We start from the raw sequence: 24,576 nt of genomic DNA, 5'->3' as shown, positions 1-24,576 counted from the left end.
ACTGGACGCGTTGACTCCTTCTGGCTCCTGGGCCTTAGGAACTTTGTAGAAGGGCGCTGCCTAACGACATACGCCGAGCTCCTTACCTTCCACTTTCTTCACAGGCTCGTAGGAGGCTGCTGAGGCCACCTGGCACTTGGCCACCAGGAACATGGCGCGGCCCTTGTCCAGGATGGCACCGTCGGCCAGGATGGGCTCGATGGCCATGTGGAGGAGGGTCAGGGCCTGCTCCGGGATCCCCAGGATGAGCTGCAGGAGGAACAGCGCAGCGCTGCACACACCACCTCCCGCCAGCAGCAGCAGCGCTGCGTTTCCACCTGTCCTCTGCTGCCAGTGCACCCGGAGGGCGGCCACGTGTCCCCCGCGTGGACTGTGCCAGGCCCCGAAAAGCTGAACGGGGGCCACCTGACTTTGGGTGGGTTGGCTGGTTTTGAGACAGGCTCTCATTATGTAGCCTGGGTGTTTTTGACTCACTACATAGCCCAGGCCTCACACCTGTGATCCTCCTGCCTCAGGTTCCCAAGTGCTGAGAGTAGGGGCACATGCCACCAAGCCCTGCTGACAATCTGATTTTAATATCTGGTTTTTTTTGGTACTGGGGATCAAACTCACAACTTTGTGCTTGCCAGGCAAAATCCCTGGCCAGATAATCTGATTTTAGACTACAACAGATGTGGTTGGGAATGGTTTATTCATGCTATGAAAAAGACTTTTTGTCCTTTGGTCCTAAATCCAATCCCCAGTATCACACACACACACACACTCTCTCTTTCTCTCTCTCTCTCTCTCTCTCTCTCTCTCTCTCTCTCAAATGGCACACTAGGGAACTTTTTTTTTTTTTTTTTTAAATACAAAAGAGCAACAACGAAGGAACTGAAAGACAAAAAGCACAGAAACAAATTGGGGCAAGAGAATTCAGGGTATGCTCAGCCCTTGAGTTTGACCTCCAGTATTGTAAAATAAACAAACAGACTGAAATCAAACAAAGGTCATTCTCTGATCACAGGAAATGAATTTAGAAATCATTAACAAAAGGAAGTTTAAAAATCCAAAATTAGGGCCCGGGGTTCAGCACAGCAGCACAAGTGCCTGCCTGAAAGCGCAAGGTTAGCAGTTCAATCCCCAGTACAAACAAAACCCAAAAATATCTCCAAATCAAAGAACACACCTTTAAACACCCACAGGAAAGCTGGCAAGGTAAATTAGAAAAAGCTTTGAGATGTATAACAGTATGACACACATGAAATGACTTATGAAACTTCTGGGAGGAAATAAAAATTTATGGGATGCAATTCTCAGGGAAAATTAGCCGTAAAGACATATATAACAAAAGAGGGCATTCAAAAATTTACTGCTAACCTTCCATTTGAAAAAACTAGAAAAAGAGCAAACCTAAAGCTAACAAGCAAAATAATAATACAGATTAAAGGGGAGATAAACAAAACAGACAACACAAAATCAACAGACTCAATAAAAGTAAGTCAGTTTTTTAAAAACATTAGGAAAACTGAGATTGGCCAAGAAAAAAAAAAGAAATGAGACAACTAAAATTAGGAATGAAAGTAGGGACTTACCAACGGTTTTACAGAAATCAACAAAAGGATTATATAGGAACATTACAAGTATTACATGCAGACAAATTAGAATAGATGAACTAAACAAATTCCTAAAGATCTGAGTCAGGAGGACTGTTGTGAGTTCAAGGCTAGCCTAGCCACATAGTGAGTTCAGGCCAGTCTAAACTACAGTGAGACCCTGTCTCAAAAAAACAAAAACAAAAACAAAACTCAGGCCAAGATAGTTTTCCTGGTGAAGTTTACCACACAGCTTGCAGCTGGGGATGGAGCCTGGGCCTAGCATATGCTAGGGAAGCCCTCTACCATGGAGCTATGCCCAGCTCTCTGCCAAACTGTGACAGATTCACATGAAACTGTCTCAAACTCTCCCCACAATCAGAAGGCAGGCCATACTTCCTGATTCATTTTGTGAGGCCAGTGTCACCTTAAACCAAAGCCAAAAAAAAAAGATGACACATGAAAAGTACAGATCAATATCATTCATCAATACAGACAAAAAACTCATCAATAAAATACTGGCAAACCAAATCCAGCAGTAAGTGTGTGTGTGTACTGAACCCAGGGCTTTTGTGTGTGTGTGTGTGTGTGTGTGTGTGTGTGTACTGAACCCAGCGCTCTTGCAGTAAACTACATCTCCGACACTTTTTAAAGTTTTTGAAACAGGATCCTGCTAAATCAGACTGAAACTCGTGATGCTCCTGCTTCAGCATCCTAGAGTGCTGGGATTGTAGCCGTACATCTGGATGCTTGGCCAGCAGCACTGCTGTTTGTTTTTAGAGACAGGGTCATGTATTGTAGGCTGGCCTTGAACTCACTATGTAGCCCAGGTTGGCTTGGAATTCAAGGTGATCCTCCTGCCTCAGCCTCCCGAGTGCTGGAATGGATCACAGGTGTGAGCTACCATGCCCAGCTTCCAACAGCACTGTTAAAGGATCATATATCAATGACCCCATAATGCAAGGTGTTTCAATGTATGAAAATCAACCTGGGTAATATAACACCTTAATAAAATAAAGGAAAAACCCCACAGGGTGATAGGACACAGAGAAAGCATATAAGAGCCAGTGCCCTTCCATGACAAAAGCTTTTATACTAGAAAATCAAGTTCCCCAACACAAGGGGCATCTATGAGAAACCCAGGGTTAACATCATAGTTAAAGCCAGAGGTACAGGTCGGAGGTAAAGGGCTCACCTAACATACACTAGGCTCTGGCTCTGCTCCAGGACTGAGAAGAGAGAGAAGGAGGGAAGGAAAGAGAGGGGAGGAGAGGGTGAGGGAGAGAGAGACAGAGAGACACCGAGAACGGTGAGGACAGAGAGGCTGGGCGTGTGGGCACACACCTGTAATTCTCCCACTCACGAGGCTGAGGCAGGAGGATGGCTATAAACTCAAGGGCTGCCTGCACTATATAGACCCTGTCTCAAAAGAGAGCTAAGAAAGGAGGATGAAGGAAAAAAAAAAAAAGAGGACGGAGAGAAGTGGGGGAGAAAGAACAAAATGAACAATTCATTTCATAAAATGGGCAAAGGACCTGAATTCACATTTCCCCATGAAAGGTAAAAATGGGCAATTCCCCAAGGAACATAACGAATGGCCAATAAGGACAAGGAAAGACACTGGCGTCACTGCCCTTGGAGAAATCAATACTGAAGCCACAAGGAGACGCCACTAGAAATTAGCTTCGGCGAGACCATGGGAGAGTCAGCCTCCTCTTTGGTCCAGGTCAGGACAGAGAACGCAGCAGCCACTAGAAACCAGCTGGATGAAGTTCCTCAAGAAGGGACCCGTGAAGTCACCGACACCAGCAGCCCCACTCTAGGTGTCCGCCTGGAGAGGGAAGCGGCCAAGCAAGGCCGCAGAGGGAGGGCAGAGCTGCCGCTCCCCCAGGCAGGAGGCCGGAGTCTGCAGTCCGGCCCTGGTGGCAGAGGGACTTGTGGTGGCCACAGGCCCGGGCAGGGGCTGGGGCTTCCTGAGTGGTGCAAACGTTCTGGAATTAGGCGGAGACACCAGCGTGCAGCAGAATTAGTTACTGAAATCGCTGAACTGTATACTTCAAAGTGGTTCAAATCGGAAGCTTCTATTATACCAACATCCTGGTGCAGAAATAAAAGAATGGGGGCTTGGAAAGGAGCAGACTCGTGGGCTCCCCCCAAGCCTGGCTGGGGGCCAGGTTCTTCAGTCCCCCTAGGTCCCAGGCACAGAGGGCAGGGATGCCGCTGTGCCATCAATCTGCTGGGCAGGAGGTGCGCACCAGGCCTGGCACAGGTAGTCCGTCCCTTTGGGGCCTTGACCAGGGAAGAAAGACAACAAGCATGAATACAACTCATGTCTGGGTTCCAGGGCCAGGGTGCAGCCTTGGTACAGCACCTGTGCGGCACCCAAGGCCCCTAACAAAGGACCTCCACACGCACCATCTCTTCTTCTCCATCCGCAGCCACTAGCCACGGCATCCAGCACAGCTCTGAGCCCAACTCTCCCACAACTCAAGTCTTCCATACATGCACACGCACATGCGCAGATGCCCTCACCTGGGCGAAAGCTAAGTTGAGCACGGTCTCGGAGGCCAGGTACTGCAGCCGGTACTCCTTGGCCAGCGCCAGCGCCTGCAGCAGCACGGGCAGGGCGATGGTCGGGGAGGATGAGTGCCAGTACAGCTCGGCCACTGACAACAGGACGCTGGGCACAAGGAGGGAGACGTGAGCGGGCACGGCCGAGCTCCCCGCAGCAGGTGCGCATACACGGGACCACTTTACCTGATGACCATCTCCGTGTTCTTCAGCCTCTCACAGTAGCTCAGCAGCTTCTGCAACAGCTTGTGCGCCTCTGACATCTGATTCTGAGCTTGCAGCACTACCGCTTTTCTGGGACAGAAGAAGCACACAAACGCCAGCGTTAGGCCGACATGAACTGCTCAGTGCCGGCCGCTTCCGGTGACACCTCCGGGTCCTCAGGTGGCCGCAGCCTGGGAAGCGATACGCGTGCAGGGGCGTCTGCAGTCACAGCTTGTAGGGTTTTAGTGTCTCGCTGGGTGTTTACAGTCTCCACTTAATTAATATTTTATTTTATTCCCTGGATAAAATTTTTCCTAAGCTAATATAAATGAACTAATACGCACACAAAGCACATAAAAAGATTCCCAGGCTCTCACCGGTACACGCCTTCTATGCTGTTGAGAGCTGTGATTCCCGTAACTAGAGAGTCTGCCAGATGGTATTTGCCATCATTCATTGCTTTGTCAAACTGGATTTTCTGATCACACAGCATCCATAACTGACAAGGAAAAAGATCAGATCAGTTAAGCATAAAATGGCCAATGTGAACATTATCCTTCAATGGGAAAAGGGTTTTGGCTTGCTCAGCAAATAAACAGCCTTACAATGCACGCACATTCTTTCATGTCTGTTCTATTTCTGATACTGGCAAACTTATTTTATCTTATTTTTAAGACAAGGTCTTGCTGTGTAGCCCAAGCCGGCCTCAAAGCTTCATTGATCTCCTGCCTCAGCTTCATGAGTGCTGGCATTATTGGCATGCACCAGCATGTCTGGCTGTTTTATTGTTTTTGGTTTTGTTGTCTTTTTGAGATGGTCTCGATATGCAGTTCAGGCTGGCCTTGAGCTCACTTTGTAGCCCAGGCTGGTCTCAAACTTGCAACGATCCTCCTACCTCAGCCTCCCGAGTGCTGGGATTACAGGCATGAGCCACCACGCTAGGCTTGTTTTATTGTTTTGAGATTGAAAAAAGCCAACTTACATATTTCAAGCATGTGAAAAGTTTGGAGAAGACAAGAAATACGTGTGTGCTACCCCGAAACTTTACCGAGTCACATTTTGCTTTATTTACTGCAGATACTCTTAGATACTGGTGCTATTCTTTGCAAATTCCATTTATTTCTCACTTTTTTCACAGCAAACACTCTATTTAGTGTTTGCCACTCCCACTCAGGTTTTCTATACTTTTACAACACATATAGCTATCTTTAAACAATGTATAATATGAGCCTGTATGGTTGGTTAGTTTTTTTTTTTTTCCTATTTTCTTCGTGTCTTGTTGAGATAGAGTCTCATTATACAGTTCAGGCTGGCCTTGAGCTCACTTTGTAGCCCAGGCTGGACTTGAACTCACAATGATCCTCCTATCTCAGTCTCCCAAGTAAGTGCTGGGATTACAGGAACGCACCACCATAGCCAAGCCTATAAGTTTTTAATGGGTTGTTTGTTTTGTTTGGTTTGGTTTTTTGTAAGGGGGATCAAACTCACAACCTCATCTTATCTGGTATCTTGCCTGGTGCTTATGCCACTGAGCTAAATCCCCAGCCCTAAAAAATACCTCTTCAAAATAAATCCATGACAGGTACAGTGGTACGCCTATAATTCTAAGACTCAGAAAGCTGAGGCAGGAGGGTCACCACAGTTCAAGGCCAGCCTGTACTATGCAGTGAGAGGCTGTCTCAAGCAAATCAAAACAAAACAAATACCCCCCAAAAAAGAAAGAAATCCATGTCATTAGAAAGGGGGTCACCTGGGCATGCTGACTATTAGGTGGAAATCGTTCCTTCAGGTGCTGTAATACTTCAGAAGCAGCGGCGAAACAGCCCTGAAATCAAAGGACATCTGATTTGCACAACTGTGTTGAAATCACATTGCCTACCGCAGCACGACAGCATCATGATCCACCTGCATTTTTTTGGTTTTTGGTTTTTGGGTTTTTTGGTACTGGTTATCGAAATCACAACCTAGTGCTCAGCAGGCAGACGCTTATGCCACTGAGCTAAATCCCCAGCCCCTTTATTTGTTTTTTCAGACAGGGTACACAGGCCAGGCTGGGCATGAATTCTTGGCAACCCTCTTGCCTCAGCCTCCCCAGAGCTGGGTTACAGGTGTGTGCCACCAAACCCAACCCACATGTTCTTAATGGAGTCAGTTGGAAGACACTCGGCAAGAAATGTCACATTTCACAGGGACATCTTCTTAAGGGAATTTTATATACTTTAAAAATACACATGTAAGACAATCTTTCTAGAAAAATGGGTACAGATGACAAAGAGACAAATTATTTTTACTGCACCAAAGACAATCACAGTTATGCTTGAAATCACTGTGTAGCCCAGGCTGGCCATGAATCCACAACCCTCCTGCCTCAGCCTCTCAAGTGCTGGGACTTATGTATGCCGCCACAGCCCGATACTTCTGCTGACGTTAATCGGCCAGTCTTGAGGTGGACTGGGAAGCTTTCAGGCCAAGTACAGAGAACACTTCCCACCCTACGGTACCCCTGAAACAGTCCCACTGCCATTCATGAGGCCAAGGACCCGGAGAGACTCGGGGAGAGCAAAGTGGCTGGTAGGATGGGGTGCAGGGAGCCACGGTGAGGCTCGGAAGGCGAGGAGCGCGGTGAGGGGCACCTCAGGCTGCAGGTCAGGGACTGCAGAGAGGGGCAAAACACCACGATCAAGGACAACGCTGGGAAGGGCTGCAGGTAAACAGGCTTCCGGTGCCTCTCTGGGAAAGACAGTTCTGCATAAAGGACAGTTGGCTAGAGCAGCCCTGTGAGGAGAAGCAGGCGCAACGGCACGAGTGCCACCCTCCTCCCGCCAGCCTTCTCTGAAATCAACCAGACCTGGGCTGGAGACTAGGCTGACAGCCACGGGGACTGAGCACAGCCTGGGCTTGGGGATCTCGGTTCCTTATCCTGTGAAATGGGGCTAACAGACAGACCCTGCAGGGGGTGTTGGTACACATCCCCAATTCCAGCACTTGGGAGGCTGAGACAGGAGGACTCCCAGGAGTTTGAGGCCAACGTGGGCTACCTAATAAATTCAAAGCCAGCTTGAATTAAACAGCAAGACCTTGACACAAAAACAATAACTACCCAAAAAATACAGTTGACCTCATGATGCTACCAAAAGGATTCTGTAAAGCAGTGTACATAAAATAGAGTCCAGGCCTGGCCCTGCACAATGTAAATAAACATTGCAATCACCGTTTTTTTTTCTTTTTTCTTTTTGAGGCAAGGTTTCACTATGCAGTTCAGGCTGGCCTTGAATTCACAACAATTCTCCTGAGCAATCCTCAGCCTCCAAGTGCTGACATTACAGGCATGCGCCACCACGCTCAGCCTGGCTATCACTGTTTCATACGATCATTTCAGCTTTGCTTTCACCCCTCGCCCCTTGCAGACACAGCCCTACTTCCTTACACTACTGACCGCCACCTGGCAAGGCTGGACAGGAAGAGTCCCCACGGCCTTGGTCACCAGCCTGTGGCTCCAGAGCTGGCTCTGTGGGAGGAAGCTGGGATCCTGGCCCCTGTTGTGCCCGTGCTTCTTGGCTGCTATGTTATGACTAGACTGTGTCCACCACACACTGCCCAATGGGCCCAGCACCCTGGGCTGAAATCTCTGCAACAAGAGCCAAAATAACCGTCGGCAAGTCACTGAGAACCTGCCACCCGCCACCCGCCTACCTGCTCGGCGTGCAGCTCTGCGAGGTGGCAGAGCGCGACCGCAAAGGACTCAGTGTTGTTCTGTTGCACGCCCGCATTCACTGACTCCAGGCTGTTCATACTCAGCAGCATCTGGGCCTGCTGGAGCGCCATGGTGCTGAGTGAGGAGAGGCACAGGGTCCCGTGAGCCAGAAGCCCAGGCTCCCCGTAGCCACAGCCCACGGGGCTCCTAGTGGAACTGCAGGGACGGCAGCCCCTCTGCAGCTCTGGCTCAGTGTAAGCTGTGACCCCTCAAGGTCAACGCTCCTGCCCTCAGGCAAGGACAGCAGAAAAGCAGTCTGTGTGTGTAGCCTCCATGGCGCCGGTGCTCCCAGCCCCCTGCCCACTCTTTCCCACCCTCGCTGATCCCCAAGGGCACGCGATGTTAATGAGGTTTCCAGGTAAAATCAGACCCGATGCTATCCTGGCACTGGCTGCTCTGGCAATGCAAGCAGTGGCCAATGTCAGCAGCTGCCTCAGAGCACGGTGTGCCAAAAAATTACCTAAGATGCAAAAGCGATACTGGAAAAGAGGCACTTCCTGCCACTAGTGAATTCCAGAGACAGCAGGCTGTCTACAGAGGGCGTAGGAAGCCACAGAGCTCCAGAAGGTAGCAGGAGAGCAACTTTCTTCCCACAGCCACCGTGGGAAGCAAGGGACACTGGACACAGCATGGCTCAGGAAAGGACCTCAAAAGAGAGTCTCAGGAGACCTGAGTCCGAGTCACAGGTCAACTATGCTGTGCCTAGGGCAGATCAAGGTGCGACCCAGCACACCAACCAGAGGGGAGCAGACAGCGTGCTCAGGAAGCCTGGCCAAGCCCGTACCCACTGCAAACTGGTTTCAGCTGGAGAGTACAGCTCTAACGCCCTGCGTGAGTGGGCTTCATGGAAGGGAGCCCACCCTAGCCCGTCTACCTGCGCCCTACCCAAGGACCCACCTGCGGCCGTACAGCCTCCAGATGGCCGTTTTCTGGGCGATGCTGATGTCGATGAGCTCCGACAGGCTGTGCTTCCAGTGCAGGAGGTCGGAGTCCTTTAGGGCGTCCATTAGTTTGTTGGCTGTCTTCCCAGCGAAGGCTCTCTGTTGGACAAGGGACTGTATTCCCAGGGAGGCGAGGTACTAAGGGGACAGATACACCCATGACCCAGGAAAGAGATTACAAGACAGAATTTGCTTTTCTAGTCAGAAACGTGGCAGGTTTTCATTTCAGCACATGCACAGTGACAGCTCTACTCCCATGGAAGGCACCTGCGACCCCACCCTAATCCTGACCCACATGGGACATCTCCCTGAACACCCAGAGCGCGAAAGCAGCTAGGATGCATAGAAAGGGGCCGGGGCTTTGGCAGTAGTCAGGCCTGGACTTAGTGCTGCCTCTGCTGCTACTGTGTGACTTAGGGTCAGTAGCTAGGCCTCAGCCTCCTCATCTGTAAAATGGGCATCAAACTTATCATGAAGAACTCCTGTAGGGCTTACAATGAAATAACAGGCCAAGTAGTGCTGGGCATACTACGTAACAGGAGATCAAAAAAAGATGTCTATGATGAGCAGCGAACTATCACCTTAATTTCTGCTGTAAACTTTGTTTTTGGTGCCAGGGATCAAACTCACAGCCGCACAATTGCAAGGCAGGTGCTTATGCCACTGAGCTAAATCCCCGGCTCTTCCAGTATAATGTTTAAGGGTGAACACTTGATTAAAAACAAGGGATCTCAAGTTCACAGCAAAACTTGAACTTAAGAAGTATATTATTTATTTCAAAAAACCGCTTGGTCTAAGTACTTGCCTGGCAAGCATGAGATCGTGAGTTCAATGCCCAGTACCAAAAAAAAAAAAAAAAAAAAAAAAACAATAAAATTGGATTCTACTTGTATACCTCAGTTTCCCTTCCCAGAAGTATCACATGGGCAATTTACAAATCTAATAAGCACAAACTTTAAATCTGCATAATTACTTGCAATTTTACCAAAATTTGTTGCAAACTTTTTGAAGACAGAGGGTTAAGTAGTCCCGCTGCCTGTGGTCCAGTTTGCAGATTTCTGAGGTACAGTAAGGTTCTTCAAGCTACGGGAACACAGATCCTGGCAGGCACTGCCACTTCCCGTGAGCGGATGACACCCTTCGGGGCCCCACGTAAGAGTCACTACACCACTCAAGAGGAGGGCAGACCCGTCAGGTCGCCTGTTCCTGGCTTTGTGTATTGTTTAAAACAGGGATCAGCAAACTAGTCCTAGAAAGGTTTTTTTTTTTTTTTTTTTTTGTCTTTTTCATTTTTACCGGTACCGGGGATCGAACTCACGACCGCCTGCTTTCAAGGCAGGTGCTTATGCCGCTGAGCTAAATCCCCAGTCCCCTCTAGAAAGGTTTTGAAAGCATGTCAGGTAGGTTTTGCAGGCCACATCTGGTTTCTGTTGCACACTCTTTCTCGTTTTTGCACACTGCCCACAACCACGTACAAATGTGAAACCAATTCTTAGCATAAAGGGCAGACAGGAGCAGGTAGGTGAACAGCGCCGGCCCATGGTCAGCAAGTCTGCCAATCCCCGGTTTAAAAATAAGCTATCTGGGGCTGGGAAAGGGCTCCGTGGCAGAGCGCATGCCGAGGGTTTCTGAGGCCCTGGCTTCCATCTCCATCACTGAAAAATACAACAATTAAAACCCTTTCTAGGGGCTGGGGATTTAGCTCAGCGGCATAAGTGCCTGACTTGCAAGCAGGCAGTCGTGAGTTCGATCCCTGGTACCAGTAAAAACGAAAAAGACAAAAAAAAAAAAAAACCCTTTCTAAACTTTTTCTAAGTGAATATTCCTCCATAAACTAAACCATGATTTCTTTTTTTTTTTTTTTTTGTCTTTTTCTTTTTTTATTGGTACCAGGGATCGAATTCACGACTGCCTGCTTGCGAGGCAGGCGCTTATGCCGCTGAGCTAAATCCCCAGCCCACCATGATTTCTTAACAAATTGATAAATCCAGCTTCCACAGATGTTATAGGAATGTTATTAGGGAAGAATGAGAAACCTGCCAACAGGATTTAGTGGCTTGATTAATAAATAAGTCACAGCAAGCTGTCGAGAATAAAACCACATGCTGAAATACCGATCTGACTCCACCTCAGCCTCTGCCAAAGGCGGGTGGGGAGACACAGAGCTCCCTGCACGCAGCTCAACGGTCGACGAAGGTGAGCCTTACCGGTAACCCGAAGTGCACCGCTTTCTTCACCGAGTGCTCCAGGAGGACGTGGCTGTCGGCCCGCTTCTGCCCCAGCACATACAGCCAGCTCTGAGAAGACACAAGCAGCGGAATGCACATGACCACAGCCACAGCCACAGCTGATGGCCTACGGAGACACCCACGTGGTGGCCAGGCAGAACGGAAAAGGGACAAAGTAAACCCTGAAACACCCTCTCGTGCTTCACAAACCTAAATGAAAGCTGTCAACATCGTAAGAGCAACAGAAACACAGGCTTCCTCCAACGCAGGAATTCCCCCCAGAAAAGCAGGGAGCCCCGTATGGCCTTCATTAAGAAAAGGATTCAGGGTGACTGGCAAGTGTTCTGTTTGTGCTTGGTGACTGCTTTTACAAGACAGAGTCTCATCTGGTTAGTAGGTGTAGCACTTATCTTTTTATTTATTATTTACTTTTGTTAACTCAGTTTCTTCTTTTTTTCAGTGATACTAGGGCTTGAAAACTCAGGGATGTCTGTATGCTAAGCAAGCACTCTGTCACTGAGCTACATCTCCAGCCCACTGTCTCTTCATTTCTTCATGTATCTTTTTACTGATGCCAACATTAAATGTGACATTCAACGTTTTTTTCTTTTTTTTGTCTTTTTGAGACGGGGTCTCACTATGCAGTTCAGGCTGCCTTGAACTCGCTTTGTAGCCCAGGCTGGTCTCAAACTCACAAGGAGCCTCCTGCCTCAGCCTCCCACGCGCTGGGATTACAGACGTGAGTCACCACGCCTGGCTTCAATGTTTACTTTCTTCATGGTAAATTGCCTTAAAATACGTGGATAGGAAGTGTTCCCAAAGCAGCACAGATGCCAAGAACTGAGAAAGGTAGGTGGGGATAGGCAGCCTTTCTGAATCCCCCCGACCGGACCAGCTAAGCAACCTCCCTCTGCTCTCAGCACCTCCACCCCACTCACAACGACCCGAAGGGTCAGCACTTTCCCAGCGCCCACAGCCCACAGCACAACCCCAGCCCCAGCCTCACCAAACAGTGCTGCAGACACACATGGTCGTTGGACTCCTGGGCAATCCTGATGGCCTCTTGCAGGGCGAGCTCGGCCTGTTGACTAACGACAGACTAGACATGAAGGTCCCATGGCCCAGCAATCACAGGCTGGGCCAGCCACCAGGGCAGGAAGCCATGAGGGTGCCGGCCTCTGCACTGAGGGCTGAGCTCTTCCTGGCCGCTTCACCCACCCCCAGCCTCGGCAGCAGGGAGCAGAGACCTTGGGGACACAGGACGAGGCCCTCCTCAGGCAGATACCTACTAAAAGGCAACAAAGCCATGGGTTTTGTCTTGGCCCCGAGAAGGTCACTTTTTGCTTTCTGCATGATTCAATTTTTTTCCATGTACATCTGTTACTTTGTGTTTTTCAAAATTAGTTTTAAAGGATTTAGCTCAGCAGCATAAGCACCTGCCTGGCAAGCATGAGGTCATGAGTTTGATTCATGGTACCAAAAAAACCCCCCTATTTTGAGGATTCCTATTTTTTTTTTTTTTAATCTTTTTCGTTTTTATCGGTACCAGGGATCGAACTCACGACTGCCTGCTTGCAAGGCAGGCACTTATGCCGCTGAGCTAAATCCCCAGCCCCTGAGGATTCCTATTTTTGAGCTTTCTTTCTGCTCACTTCCCCCCAACCATGGGTTCCCCATGTGGATGTCCAATCAGCCCTTCCCAGCCGTCACCCCCAAAACAGTCTCACAAGTGTTATCTGCACCCCCTTTGACAGGCTTCATTATACAGTACTATGTTCCTCTCCAGCCTGGGACAGCCTGATTTCATCAACTGTTTTCTAGAATCCTGGATGGCACAGGCCAAGCCCAAGGTTTCCCAGGGCAAGAAGGGTTACAAAGGCCAATTCTAAGGAACTCAAAATGGGACTGAAAGTCTTCAGTGTCCCTGATGTACGGAGTAAAATTCATGAGAGAATTTTCCAACATTAGCAACAGCCTTGCACAAGTAATTTTAACCAGGTATGATGAATCTTGCAGAAGCATGGAGTGTGGTGCACCCCTAAACATTTTCAGGTGTAACCACCAACCGGCTGCTTCCACCCCTTAATAATACCCCTGGTCTGGGCTTGCGCACCCCACTAACCCTTCCCAGAGGGTGCCACCCCAGGAAACTTCTTCCAGTGAGCAAAGTCTCCACACCTGGTCACTTGTGCTGCCTCTCCCAGCAGCCACTGCCTCCATCAAGTGTGAGACGCACCTGTCACACCCCTGCTGAGCGGCTGTGGAGCCCAGCTAACATCCTCACATCTTCCCCACTTTCTTCAGGTGGCCGGGCTGAGCATCTGACACCAAGACTGTCCCTAGAGAAGCTACAGAGTTAGAACCCGACACAGAAGTCAACAGCAGGCCCTGAGTGGCGCAAGTCTCAGTTCCTGACCACTGGACACTGTGCCCTTTAGCAGGCCCTGGCGTCTCGCACCGAGGATGCCCACAGTGAGGACTGCAGCTCTCGGCTGACACCACGCCACTGGGCAGCGGCCAGAGCTCTTGGTCCAGTGAGCTCACCCCTGCTCTACCACCATCCACGTCACCTCTCTGCTCCCAACCAGCCCCTCATTTTGATGGGCTTATCTCTGGTTCTGTTCACTACGGAGCTGCTCCCGTTTCCCTGTTCTGCTTCACGCTCACAGGCAGAGCTGAGCAGAACCGGTGTCACTTTCCTGGCAGCCTAAGCCCCACTCGGAAGCAGACGTGGCTCTCACAGGCCAACTTCCTTCCGGCTTCTGAAAACCCTAAAAATAGCTTCTGCTGCCCCACTATCGCCTCCAAAAAACTCTTTTGGGAATCTCTGGCCTAATAACCTAATTTCCTTTACACTGAACCACTGTGTTGTTCTTAGAAGGCCGGACACTAAAGGCAGGAAGGAAAGGCAGCATGCGGCACAGTGACACTAGGGGGCAGACGACCTAAAACTTTTCATCAAATCCAGCGTTAAAGGTTTACTCTGGGAGAGAGTGACAGCCCATGTCCAAGAGTATCTATCTTTTTTATTTTTTATTTTTTGGTACAGGAACAAACTCATGTCCTTGCACTTGCCAGTCCAAAGCTTATGCCACTGAGCTAAATCCCCGCAAGAGTCTCTTTCTTCTTTTTCTCTTTTTTATTTTTTGAGACAGATCCTTGCAACGTAGCGCAGGCTGGTCTCAAACCCATGGCAATCTTCCTGCTTCAGCCTCCCAAACGCTGGGGTTACAGGTGTGCACCACCACGCCCAGCTCTAATTCTACTTAAAATACATTCTTTTAGTTGGGCGTGGTGGCTCACATCTGTAATCCCAGCACTCGGGAGGCTGAGGCAGGAAGATTGTTTCGAGTTCGAGACCAGCCTGGGCTACAAAGTAAGCTTAAGGCCATCCTGAACTGCATAGAGACCCTGTCTCAAAAAGACAAAAAATTAAAAAAAAAAAAAAAAACAAAAAAACATTCTTCTGATTTAGAAGCAGCATCTCGGTTACCATCTGAGGCTGCTATCTGAGTCTCTCGATGTCTGCGGGGACGAGGGTCTAACTTACTAGTGGCCGAAGCGGCAGTGCAGGGCGGCCAGGTTGAGGGCGGCATAGCGCAGGCTCCGGCCGTAGCCCTCCTCCCCGTTGCTCTTGCTTTCAGCCCCAGTGAGGATCAGACGGTCGAAGTAATGAAGCAGACTGTGTGTCGAGCTGAAAACATCCTGCACGCGGAGGTTGTTTAAGTAGCTGAGGTAATGCTAAGTGAGAAATAACATATGTGAGACACCCTGCTTACCAGACAACTGCAGCCTCCAAACCTAAATATTCCCCACCCCGAAACAAGAACTGAAAAGGCGTCAGAGCCGGGCGTGGTGGTGTGATCTCAGCACTTGGAGGGAGGCTGAGGCCAGAGGGTACCAGTGAGTTCAAGGCCAGCCGGGCTACGCCGCTGGGACCCTGTCTCAAAAGAAAAGTCCAAAGAGCTGGAGATGGACGTGGTTCAGTGGTACTGCACTTGCTTAGCATGTACAAAACCCTGGGTTCAATCTCCAGCACCGCAATAATAAAAACAAAAACAAAAACTGACAGCTGGATGGATCTCCCCCAGGGTGTGTGGTTTTGTCCTACACACAGCTGCTGCACCACTGGTTGCTGTTAGGACCATGAGCCGTACATGAAGCAGCAGGCCTCACCTCGTTCAGGTGTTAACAACACTGCAAACTCAAGAATAAACATCTTAACACCTGAATTCACACACAAATTTATAAAGTTCATTTTTCAAATATTTAAATTAAAAAACTGGAACTTTTAACAGAGTATGACAGTGCTCACTTATGATCCCAGCATTCTGGGAGGCTGAGGCAGGAGGATCAAAACATCCAACCGAGATCAAGCAATTTGGCGATAGCCTGCCTCAAAATAAAACTTCAGAAAAGAGTCTTTGATTCTCAGTACAACAAACACAAAAAACTGAAATTTTTACTGGTTTACCAAGTGAATTATTTTCATTTTGTTTGTGAATTAGTGAATTAATCTTCTCTCCTTACAGAAGGATTACTAAGTTCAAGGGCAGCCGGGGCTACAAAGTGAGCTCAAGGCCAGCCTGAACTGCATAGAGAGACACTGTCTCAAAAAAGACCAAAAAGAAGAAAGAAAGAAAGAACCCACAAAGAAATTGAATTATTGGAAATTTAAGAAAAAGAGAGAAAAATGCAAAAAGAAAAAAATTTACACCCCTGAAACCTTTCTCTCTTGCTCAGTCTCCGCACCATCTCCCCTCCAAAGCTCAGGACCTCATGGAGGTCCAGGGACCAGAATGACACAGGTCAGGGGCTGAGGGCTCTTGCTGTGCCCAGGGAGGGGCTCCGCTTCCTGCCCAAGCTGCCGCTGGCCCTCAGAATGGCTTTCCAGGACCCACACCAGCGGCCTCAATCTCTGAGGCTGCGCTGTTCCATCTCCTGAAGAGCGTGGACCCCTCTCCAGCTTGGCAACAAATTCGGGAGCACACTCACCGCTTCGGCAAAGTCAGGGTTGAATTTCAGTAAGTTATTCAACTCTTTCTGCAAGGAGGCTGGAGTGAGTGCCTTTGTCTCATCGTTTTTTAACAAAGAAGCCTGAAATGTACAAACAACAGGCAGACACCTCAATAAGTATCAGGAAACGCACACCAGCTATGTAGCAACAGGGCCTGATGGTTTTCTCTCCTGTGGAGGTCATTCAGGGTCTGCCCACGTCTGCCCTGGCTCCCACCACAGTCCCTTCCTGCTGTCCAGGACCCTGTGTTCACTCCCCAGCACCCCACTGCCCTCCTTCCAGGGCAGCTACCTCTGCTTTCTGGCTGGAACCATGAAGCCCTAACATGCCTTCCTCTAATGAGGGCACCAATAGGGCTGTGCAACTTTTAGCTTGAGGCTCCTGAACTGTGAACCCAAACAAACCTGTTTACTGCATAAGGAGTCAGCCAGCATAGTACCATGAAGCTGACTAACACATGCATAGAAAACTAGCTCTAAAATAACACGCCTATATTTAATGGAGGTATAGACAATTCACTACAATTTTATCTGGACAAGTTTTTGCATAAGTAATAATCATTTTAATTCTACTTTTGAGTCACTGTATCACTGTAGAATATTCCAAAATATAGAAAAAAAATTTAGAATCTTACCACTTGGAAATACTACCAATGCTTTAATGTGTATTACTCTAGGTATCTTTTTTTTGCATATGTTCGATTATGTGTGTTGGGGCGTGAACACCCACACATTTTAAACAAAGTTAAAATATGCCATATAACTTCACTGTCCTGTTCTTTTCACGTAATGACATATTGTTGGCTTCCTCTCATCATCAAACGGTCTTTGAAAATGATTTCTAAAGCAACTGGATTCATCTTTTCACTTGCATTTATTGCACATCCTTCTCCCCATTTCATTGGTTGCCTTTTAGTTTTGTTACAACCTGTTATGACATGGAGACATAGTTAAATGGATGCTAAAAAAGTGAATGATCTCCTAGACGCCTTCTCCCACAGCTCCACGGTTAGAAAGTCCCCACCCAGCTTTCAAGTGCGAGCTCACACATAGCTCCTTCTAATTAGAACTGTAGGTATTTCATTAACTCTTTCATCTGGCTGTAACATACTAAGGGTGTGGTTAGGACCCCGCTGACCAGTATTTTTTTTCCTCAGTAAATCAACTGTGTAGGTGGGAAAATTCTGATCAGTGTGAAATTCATCTACATAGATGACTCCACAAATTTTATCTACACCTAAACATTACAACATCCTGCAGAAAGGGTTTTTTTTGTCTTTTTTGTTTTTACCGGTACCAGGGATCGAACTCATGACTGCCTGCTTGCAAGGCAGGCACTTATGCCGCTGAGCTAAATCCCCAGCCCCTTCTGAGCTAAATCCCCAGCCCCAGAAAAAGTTTTAAGAACTAGAAAACCAAGTCAAAATATGTTTTAAAATGTTGAAAATTATTTTGGACAGCAATGTTCAGCTTATGCTATTAAAACAATGAAAACACGAGGCTCATCAGTAGCAATGAAGCCAGGTGTGGTGGTGCAAGATTATAATCCCAGCACTCTGGACGCTGAGGCAGGAGACTGCTGCAAGTTTCAGGTCAGCATGGGCTCCGTAAGAAAGTCCAAGGCCAACCCGCACAACATGGCAAGACCCTGCCTCAGAAAAAGGCAGCCATGATGAACTGGGGAACACACCTTTAATCTCAACACTCTGGGAGCTAAGGCAGGAGGAGTGAAAATTACAGGCCAGCCTGGCAACTTAGTGAGACCCTGTCTCAGAAAATTAAAGGGGCTGGGGATGCTGCTCAGGGTTAGGTCCCTGGGTGCAACTCCCAGTACTATATTAAAAAAAAATTTAGGGGCTGGGGATTTAGCTTGCAAGCAGGCAGTCATAAGTTCGATTCCCGGTACCGGTAAAAATGAAAAAGAGAGAGAAAAAAAAAATTTTTATTTAGGGGGCTGGGGATTTAGCTCAGTGGCATAAGCACCTGCCTTGCAAGCAGGCAGTTGTGAGTTCGATCCCTGGTACCAGAAAAAAGCAAAAAAGAAAAAAAAATCTTATCTCATCTGGATAGAGGGTGGAAAGAACACTAATTGTAGAACCCCAGCATTAAATTATAGTTATTTACTATACAATGCTTTCTAGATTTTTCTTTGTTTGAAAATGTCCATAATAGCTAAAATGCTTGAGAAGGAAAGTGAGTCTTCTACATCATGTTTCCAGACCACTGGTCATATACCATTACCAAGTGAATGTGCGTTACCATTTTAATAGAAAAATAAAATGATAGCCAGGTGTGCGGTACATCCCAGCACTCAGGAGGCCACAAAATCACCATGAGTTCCAGGTCAGCCTAGGCTACACAGTGGGACCCTGCCTCAAAAACCAAAGAAAAAGAAACAGACCAATAAGATGACACAAAATAGGAGGGGACAGAATGCACTGTTAGTGCAAAAGGACCAGGAGGAAGGACAATGCAGATTCATGGATAACCCTGCTAACCCTCACAGGCATCAGCCATGATGTGCAGTTACAGAATTAATATACCTGCTGAGAAAGAAAAAATTCCGCTTGTTTTTGGGACAGAGGTCCACTGCAAGATACTTCCTCTTCTCTGAAAAATAAAAGCAAAAGTAATAATTAAACAAGGATGAAATCATATAACAAAGCTGTTTAAAAAAAAAAAAAAAAGGATGAAAATGGTAACATTTACAAAGTCATAGATTCCTGCCTCAGAACACTTGTGAAAACTTTAACTGATGGCCAGGATGCAAGCAGGTTTCATGCCTGTCGGGAGGTACCGACTTTTCCTCTGCAGCATTACTTGGAGCAGGTAAAACTGGAGCTATCGTGTCTGCTACTGGATAAACAAATTAGCAAAGTGTAGCAGAGATACAAAGGGGCATTATTCAACCTAAAAAGGAGGCAATCTGGACACATGCTATGATACAGAGGACCCTGCGGATGTCAGGCTAAATGAAATAAACCAATTCAAAAGGCAAGTACTGCAGGATCTGTACGTGGCACGTCAACAGCCAGAATGATACAGGCAAGCAGGGCTCAGGGACACACTTATAATCCCAGCTACACAGGAGGCCAGGATTGGAAACTGAATGTTTAAGGCCAGCCTGGCCATCTCGGCAAGACCCCGTCTCAGGCTCCAGTGGTGGCGCACACCTGTAATCCCGGCACCCGAGAGGCTGAGGCAGGAGGACTGCTGTGAGTTCAAGGCCAGCCTAGCTACATGGTGAGATCCTGTGTCAACAAAAGCAAAACAAAACAAAAGGCCTTGTCTCAAAAAAAAAAAAATGAACATGATAGACGGGCCACACCTCAGTAACAGAGGAGGCCTGTGCTCAGTCCCCAGCACTGAAAACAAGACAAAGGGAAGACAGATTGTACGGTAGCGGCCAGGGGCTGGGCAGAGCTGAGCAGCAGGACACCTGGCTCCCACACACAAGGGCCTGGGTTCAAGCCCCAGCACCAGGCCACAGGCGGCCTTCACCTATGAAAAGGTGTTTAGTGGGGACTTAGCCTAGCTCCCAGGACGGGCTTTGAGAATCCAAGAACCTTATAAACAATATGCACATTTGTTCGTGTGGACACACATCCTATTAACTCTTTTTTTAAGACAGGGTCTCACTGTGTAGTCCAGGTTGACCCTGAACTCACTATGCAGCCCAGGCTGGCCCAGAACCCTCAGCACTCCTCCTGCCTCAGCCTCCCAGTGGCAGGGATTATAGGCATCTGCCACCATGTCTGGCATGGATGCACATTTTAGTCAAGAGATAATTCCTGGCATCCACTAGATTCTCAAGAGGAATTTGAAACCATCCACCCCCCTCCAAGCATTTAAATCTACCAAGGTAGACAGTAAGCCGCAGGCTGGCTGGGAGACAGGGTCAGAGCTGGGGGGAGAGGGGACGGGGGACACACAAACCCCAGGGGACAGGTCAGAAGCAGGGGAGGGAGGAGAGGGGTGAGGCCAGCACCAGAAGGCAGAACCTGGCCCTGCCCTCCTTCTCAGTCCCTTGTGCAGGTCACACTGTCCCCTGTGCGTCCCTCCCGCGTGTCAGCTGGCCCTGGTCTCCAGCCCTGGTCAGCGCTGGCTCAGCAGCTCCAGCACCCTCCCCGAGTGCCCTCTAGCCCAGCAGCTCTAAAGTCCCTGTCCCTGTCCCTAAAGTCCTGTGTCCCTGTCACAGCTGTGCTGCACCAGCACCCTCAGTGCATCAAGCAGAACTCCATGGGGACAGGGACTGTATCCCCGCCACAAACAGCACCACACCAGCCATCATGCCAGACATACAGGACACAATCAACGAGCAGGCGAAATTACCACGTCTGGGAGACACATGTTACACCCCGGGAGTGAGGAAGTGCATCGCTGCCTTGCTGGAAGCCCAGGGAGGACGTGGTCCCCAAGGCTAGCTTGCTGCTGTGACCTTTCAGGCCTGTACCCCCTTGAGGGTCATGAACACTGTCACCCAGCAACAGTCAACCCGTGCTGACACTGAGTCTCAGAGTTTACCTCTTCTGTAACTGGAATTTTAAAAACCACTCAATAAACACTAATTGCCTAAATATTCTCTCTCTTCTAAAGGGGCAGTGGGTTCTCGTTTTCAACTGGGGATAACCAGCTTCACGAGGGACGGCAGGCCTTGCTGTGCAGTGTTACCGCACAGGCAGGTTTCCTGGGCAAGGAGGATAACTTCCTTAAGACAGCTGGACACTGCTCAATAACCATAAGAAAGGAAAAGGACAAGGAAGCACGGTGGGAGGAAGAGCTCTGTCATCCTGTAACTCGGCCTCAGAAGCTGGCTGCGGCCCTGGCCTGGCATGTGTGAGTCACAGGGTCAGTGTCCAGCCCACACACACAAATCAAATCCACAGAAAGAAAAACATTGAAACTTTTTTCCAATGAATAAAAAAATAACTAAACAGGGGCCGGGGATTTAGCTCAGCAGCATAAACACCTGCCTGGTAAGCACGAGGTATTGAGTTTGATCCCCAGAACCAAAAATAAAAATAAATAAATAAATTAGGAAAATAAATACATGTTAGGAAAAAACTTTTTTAAAACCTGTATCAGGCCAGGCATGGTGGCACACACCTATAATCCCAATACTCAGGAGGCTGAGGCAGGATGAATACTGTGAGTTCCAGGCCAGCTGGATCTCCCCCAGGGTGTGTGGTTTTGTCCTACACACAGCTGCTGCACCACTGGTTGCTGTTAGGACCCATGAGCTGTACGCAAAGAAGCAGGCCTCGCCTTGTTCAGGTGTTAACAACACTGTAAGCTCAAGAATAAACATCTTAGCCAGAGATATAGCTCAGAGGCACAAGCACCTGCCTGCAAAGTACATTTTTTTTTTTAAGAATAAACATATTAACACCTGAATTCATGCACAAATTATAAAGTTCACTTTTCTGAGTGTTTAAATTTAAAAACTGGAACTTTTAACAAGGTATGGTGGTGCTCACCTACAATCCCAGCATTCTGGGAGGGTGAGGCAGGAGGATCACAAGGTCAAGACCAGATCAATAGCTTGTCTCAAAATAAAAATTCAGAAAAAGGTCTGGGTTTGATCCTCAGTACCACAAAAACAAAAAGAAAAAAAAAAAAGTGAAATTTTTACTGGTTTACCAAGTGAATTATTTTCATTTTGTTTTTGAATTAGTGAATTAATCTTCTCTCCACACAGGAGCGTCAATGCAAGTTCCAGGACAACCTGGGCTACAAAGTGAGCTCGAGGCCAGCCTGAACTGCATAGTGAGATCCCGTTTTGAAAATACAAGGGAAAAAAAAAAACAAAAAACACCTCTTCCACCTGTGGGGGACCACCTGGACCCTGGAGGACGCTCCTTGAACAAGGAGCAATACCTCCACTCCGGCTAACCCTGGCCCTGTGCTCATGTACTGACATGTGCTGAGCTGGCCAGCCCACTTCCTCCTCCCTCTAGCTGGCTCTCAGCAGTGGGAACCGGGATAGGCGAGCCACTGATGGGCAATGCTGTTTCCGCTGCTGTTTCCTCACCCCGTAGTTCCCCAAAACCATGGTTGAGCCAGCAGGATGAAGAGCTGCTCCAGGGCTGCCCGTGGGGACGGGCTCTGACTTCCCGGGAAGGAGAAGCCTGCACATCAGAGCTGAAGCACCAGCCCCAAAACGTCAAATGCTCCCTCGGCTATGCAGGTTGATCTCTCCGCACACGGCAGAGGCTCTTTCAGGCCTCCTTCCCAGCACAGCTCACAGCATTCACAATCACCCCCCACTCTCACAGCCACTCATCCTCACACCACTGCCTTCTTTATGAATTAATAAAATTGGGCCTGGATCGTGGCCTTTGTTCCAGTGAACCTGCATCCTAGCCAGACTTAGGGCCCCTTGGCCACCCAGAACTATACCTATGGCTTAATGTCTATTCTCGCTGCGGTTGCACTGGCCATGGGTAGAGGAATCAACTCGCTAGAATTCCCGTAACTTTTCCATGGGGTTACAAATACAGACCTCCCGGACGGCCACAAGGCCCAGGAAGGGCTCTCTGTAGTTCCTTTTGCACACAGAAGTCTAACAATTAGATGTGCATTCAAATAACACGTCACTAATTTTCACAACAAATTCAGCGCCCAAAGGCACACTAGCTTCTAGAAACAAATGCACCACTGGAGTAAACATGTGCGGGGTCCCCTCAGTCTCAGCCTCAACCCCAGCCCAGCCTGCAAGAGCCAATCTAGGCCCTCAAGGAGCCCATGATGACCACCTGCATTGTGAGGCCCACAGAGGACAAAAACACACTGGACCTGGGAAACCTGGGGCCTAAGGAGGACCTCCCTGCTCCACAGCAGGGGCAGGGGCATCCCTACTACTCAGCCTAGGAAGCCCCCTCCAAAACACCAGATCCCCAAAAAGTGCCAAGGAGGTCACTGACAGATGCTGGGACCCCAGAGCTGCCCAGACTTATGCTCCCTGCCTGCAGCTTCCCGTCCCCACCTCCCAGGGCCACTCGGAGGGCGAAGGACCCAATGAGGCAGCGCAAACACATGTGCCAACCTCCTGGACCCAGAACACTGAGCTGCGGCTCCCAGGCAGGGGCCCTGTGGGAAACCCCGTGCTACCTCACCTCACGGACACATCTAGCTCCTCCTTCTCCATCCTGCTCTCCTCCTCCTCCCTGCCGGCCGCCTCCATCTCGGCGTCCTCCGCCATCTTCTTCTCCCTGTTTTGGAAGTACTGCTGCAGGGCGGTGTAGAGCTTGAACACCTGGCTGAAGGACAGCTTGCTGTAGGCCAGGATCATGTGGCGCAGAAATAGACCTACACAGGACAGCGCAGGCAAGGAGACTCAGGAAACCCGGCCTGCAGCGACACGGACCCATGGGCAAGGAGTCAGAGGCAGCATCAGCAGCGCCCTCCACCCGGGACAGCTCCTGGGGGCGGGGGCATCACTCAGGGCTCTGACCCGTCCCTGTGCCCCATCGATTCCTGCTCACCTCTGCTGCAGTCTTCACAGCTGTCCTGTCTTAAATGACCTCATCCACTTCCTACCATCCCCCCCCCCAGCACCTCACTTCCAGGAGAGGAAAGAAAGCCCTGCACACCCCCACAGCGAAAGGCTGGCACACAGGAAGTCAGTCAGCAGGTGGTGCCACCGATCGACACTGATCCCACCAGGAGAAAAGGCAAAGGGAAGGCGCACAGGTGCAAAGCTACCCGAAAGCCATTGGAGAAGCAGCGCGCATGCGGCCACTTTAATGCCGTGACAATGATGTGCACTCCTGAGTCTGGGTGGTGACAGTCACCCGAAGGTCCACAGTACAGGAAGGTGACCCAGAAAACTGAGAGGAAGAACTGGGGACCCTAACAACCCCAGGGCGCTCAGGCTCTGACTACTGCAGACAGAACAGAAGGCAGGCACTGTGCCACAAGCTAATTATTCTTCAGTACAGATCAAAACGGCACAGCGAAAAACAAAAATTACAGAGGAATGACCTACAGCACTGAGGGACAGGGCTGCTCTTTCCTTCAAGAGTTTCATACCACCAGGAGGCTGAGGCAGGAGGATCGTTGCAAGTTTGAGACCAGCCTGGGCTACAAAGTGAGCTCAAGGCCAGCCTTGAGGCCCTGTGTCAAAAAGACAAAAAAAAAAGTTTCTTACCTACTACGCTTGTTTTGTGAACCACTGGCTCAGTTCCAGAAAAAGAATCTGTGAGATCATCAAAAAACTGTTCCATATCCTTCAGTTCACCCTCAGCCATCAGTTTGATTCTGAATGAAAAGATTGAGGTACATTTTAG

General features: G+C 48.9%; 1 protein-coding gene across 3 annotated transcripts in view; it reads right to left on the bottom strand.

Moving 5' to 3' along the window:
• Window positions 1–24,576, bottom strand: part of Anapc5 (anaphase promoting complex subunit 5) — a 29,481-nt gene that overhangs the window by 599 nt on the left and 4,306 nt on the right. The window contains exons 3-16 of one of the 3 annotated variants that reach the window (XM_005000470.4): window positions 24,438–24,547; window positions 23,404–23,596; window positions 18,832–18,898; window positions 16,268–16,369; window positions 14,823–15,013; window positions 12,279–12,360; window positions 11,252–11,341; window positions 9,001–9,143; window positions 8,043–8,178; window positions 6,100–6,174; window positions 4,727–4,848; window positions 4,332–4,439; window positions 4,107–4,254; window positions 87–249 (exon numbers count right to left, since the gene is read on the bottom strand). In XM_005000470.4, coding sequence (XP_005000527.1) covers window positions 87–249; window positions 4,107–4,254; window positions 4,332–4,439; window positions 4,727–4,848; window positions 6,100–6,174; window positions 8,043–8,178; window positions 9,001–9,143; window positions 11,252–11,341; window positions 12,279–12,360; window positions 14,823–15,013; window positions 16,268–16,369; window positions 18,832–18,898; window positions 23,404–23,596; window positions 24,438–24,547 — 1,730 coding nt within the window. Of the gene's footprint in view, window positions 1–86; window positions 250–4,106; window positions 4,255–4,331; window positions 4,440–4,726; window positions 4,849–6,099; window positions 6,175–8,042; window positions 8,179–9,000; window positions 9,183–11,251; window positions 11,342–12,278; window positions 12,361–14,822; window positions 15,014–16,267; window positions 16,370–18,831; window positions 18,899–23,403; window positions 23,597–24,437; window positions 24,548–24,576 lie in introns of all 3 variants that reach the window. The other 2 variants (XM_003462929.5, XM_063225591.1) reach the window with 2 other exon arrangements.

The sequence above is a fragment of the Cavia porcellus genome, unplaced genomic scaffold, assembly GCF_034190915.1.
Source record: "Cavia porcellus strain 051 isolate PalLab524CR breed Dunkin Hartley unplaced genomic scaffold, mCavPor4.1 scaffold_16, whole genome shotgun sequence".
NCBI lineage: Eukaryota > Metazoa > Chordata > Mammalia > Rodentia > Caviidae > Cavia > Cavia porcellus.
The sequence above is the reverse complement of the archived record's forward strand: the minus strand, read 5'-3'. Positions and strand labels throughout refer to the sequence as shown.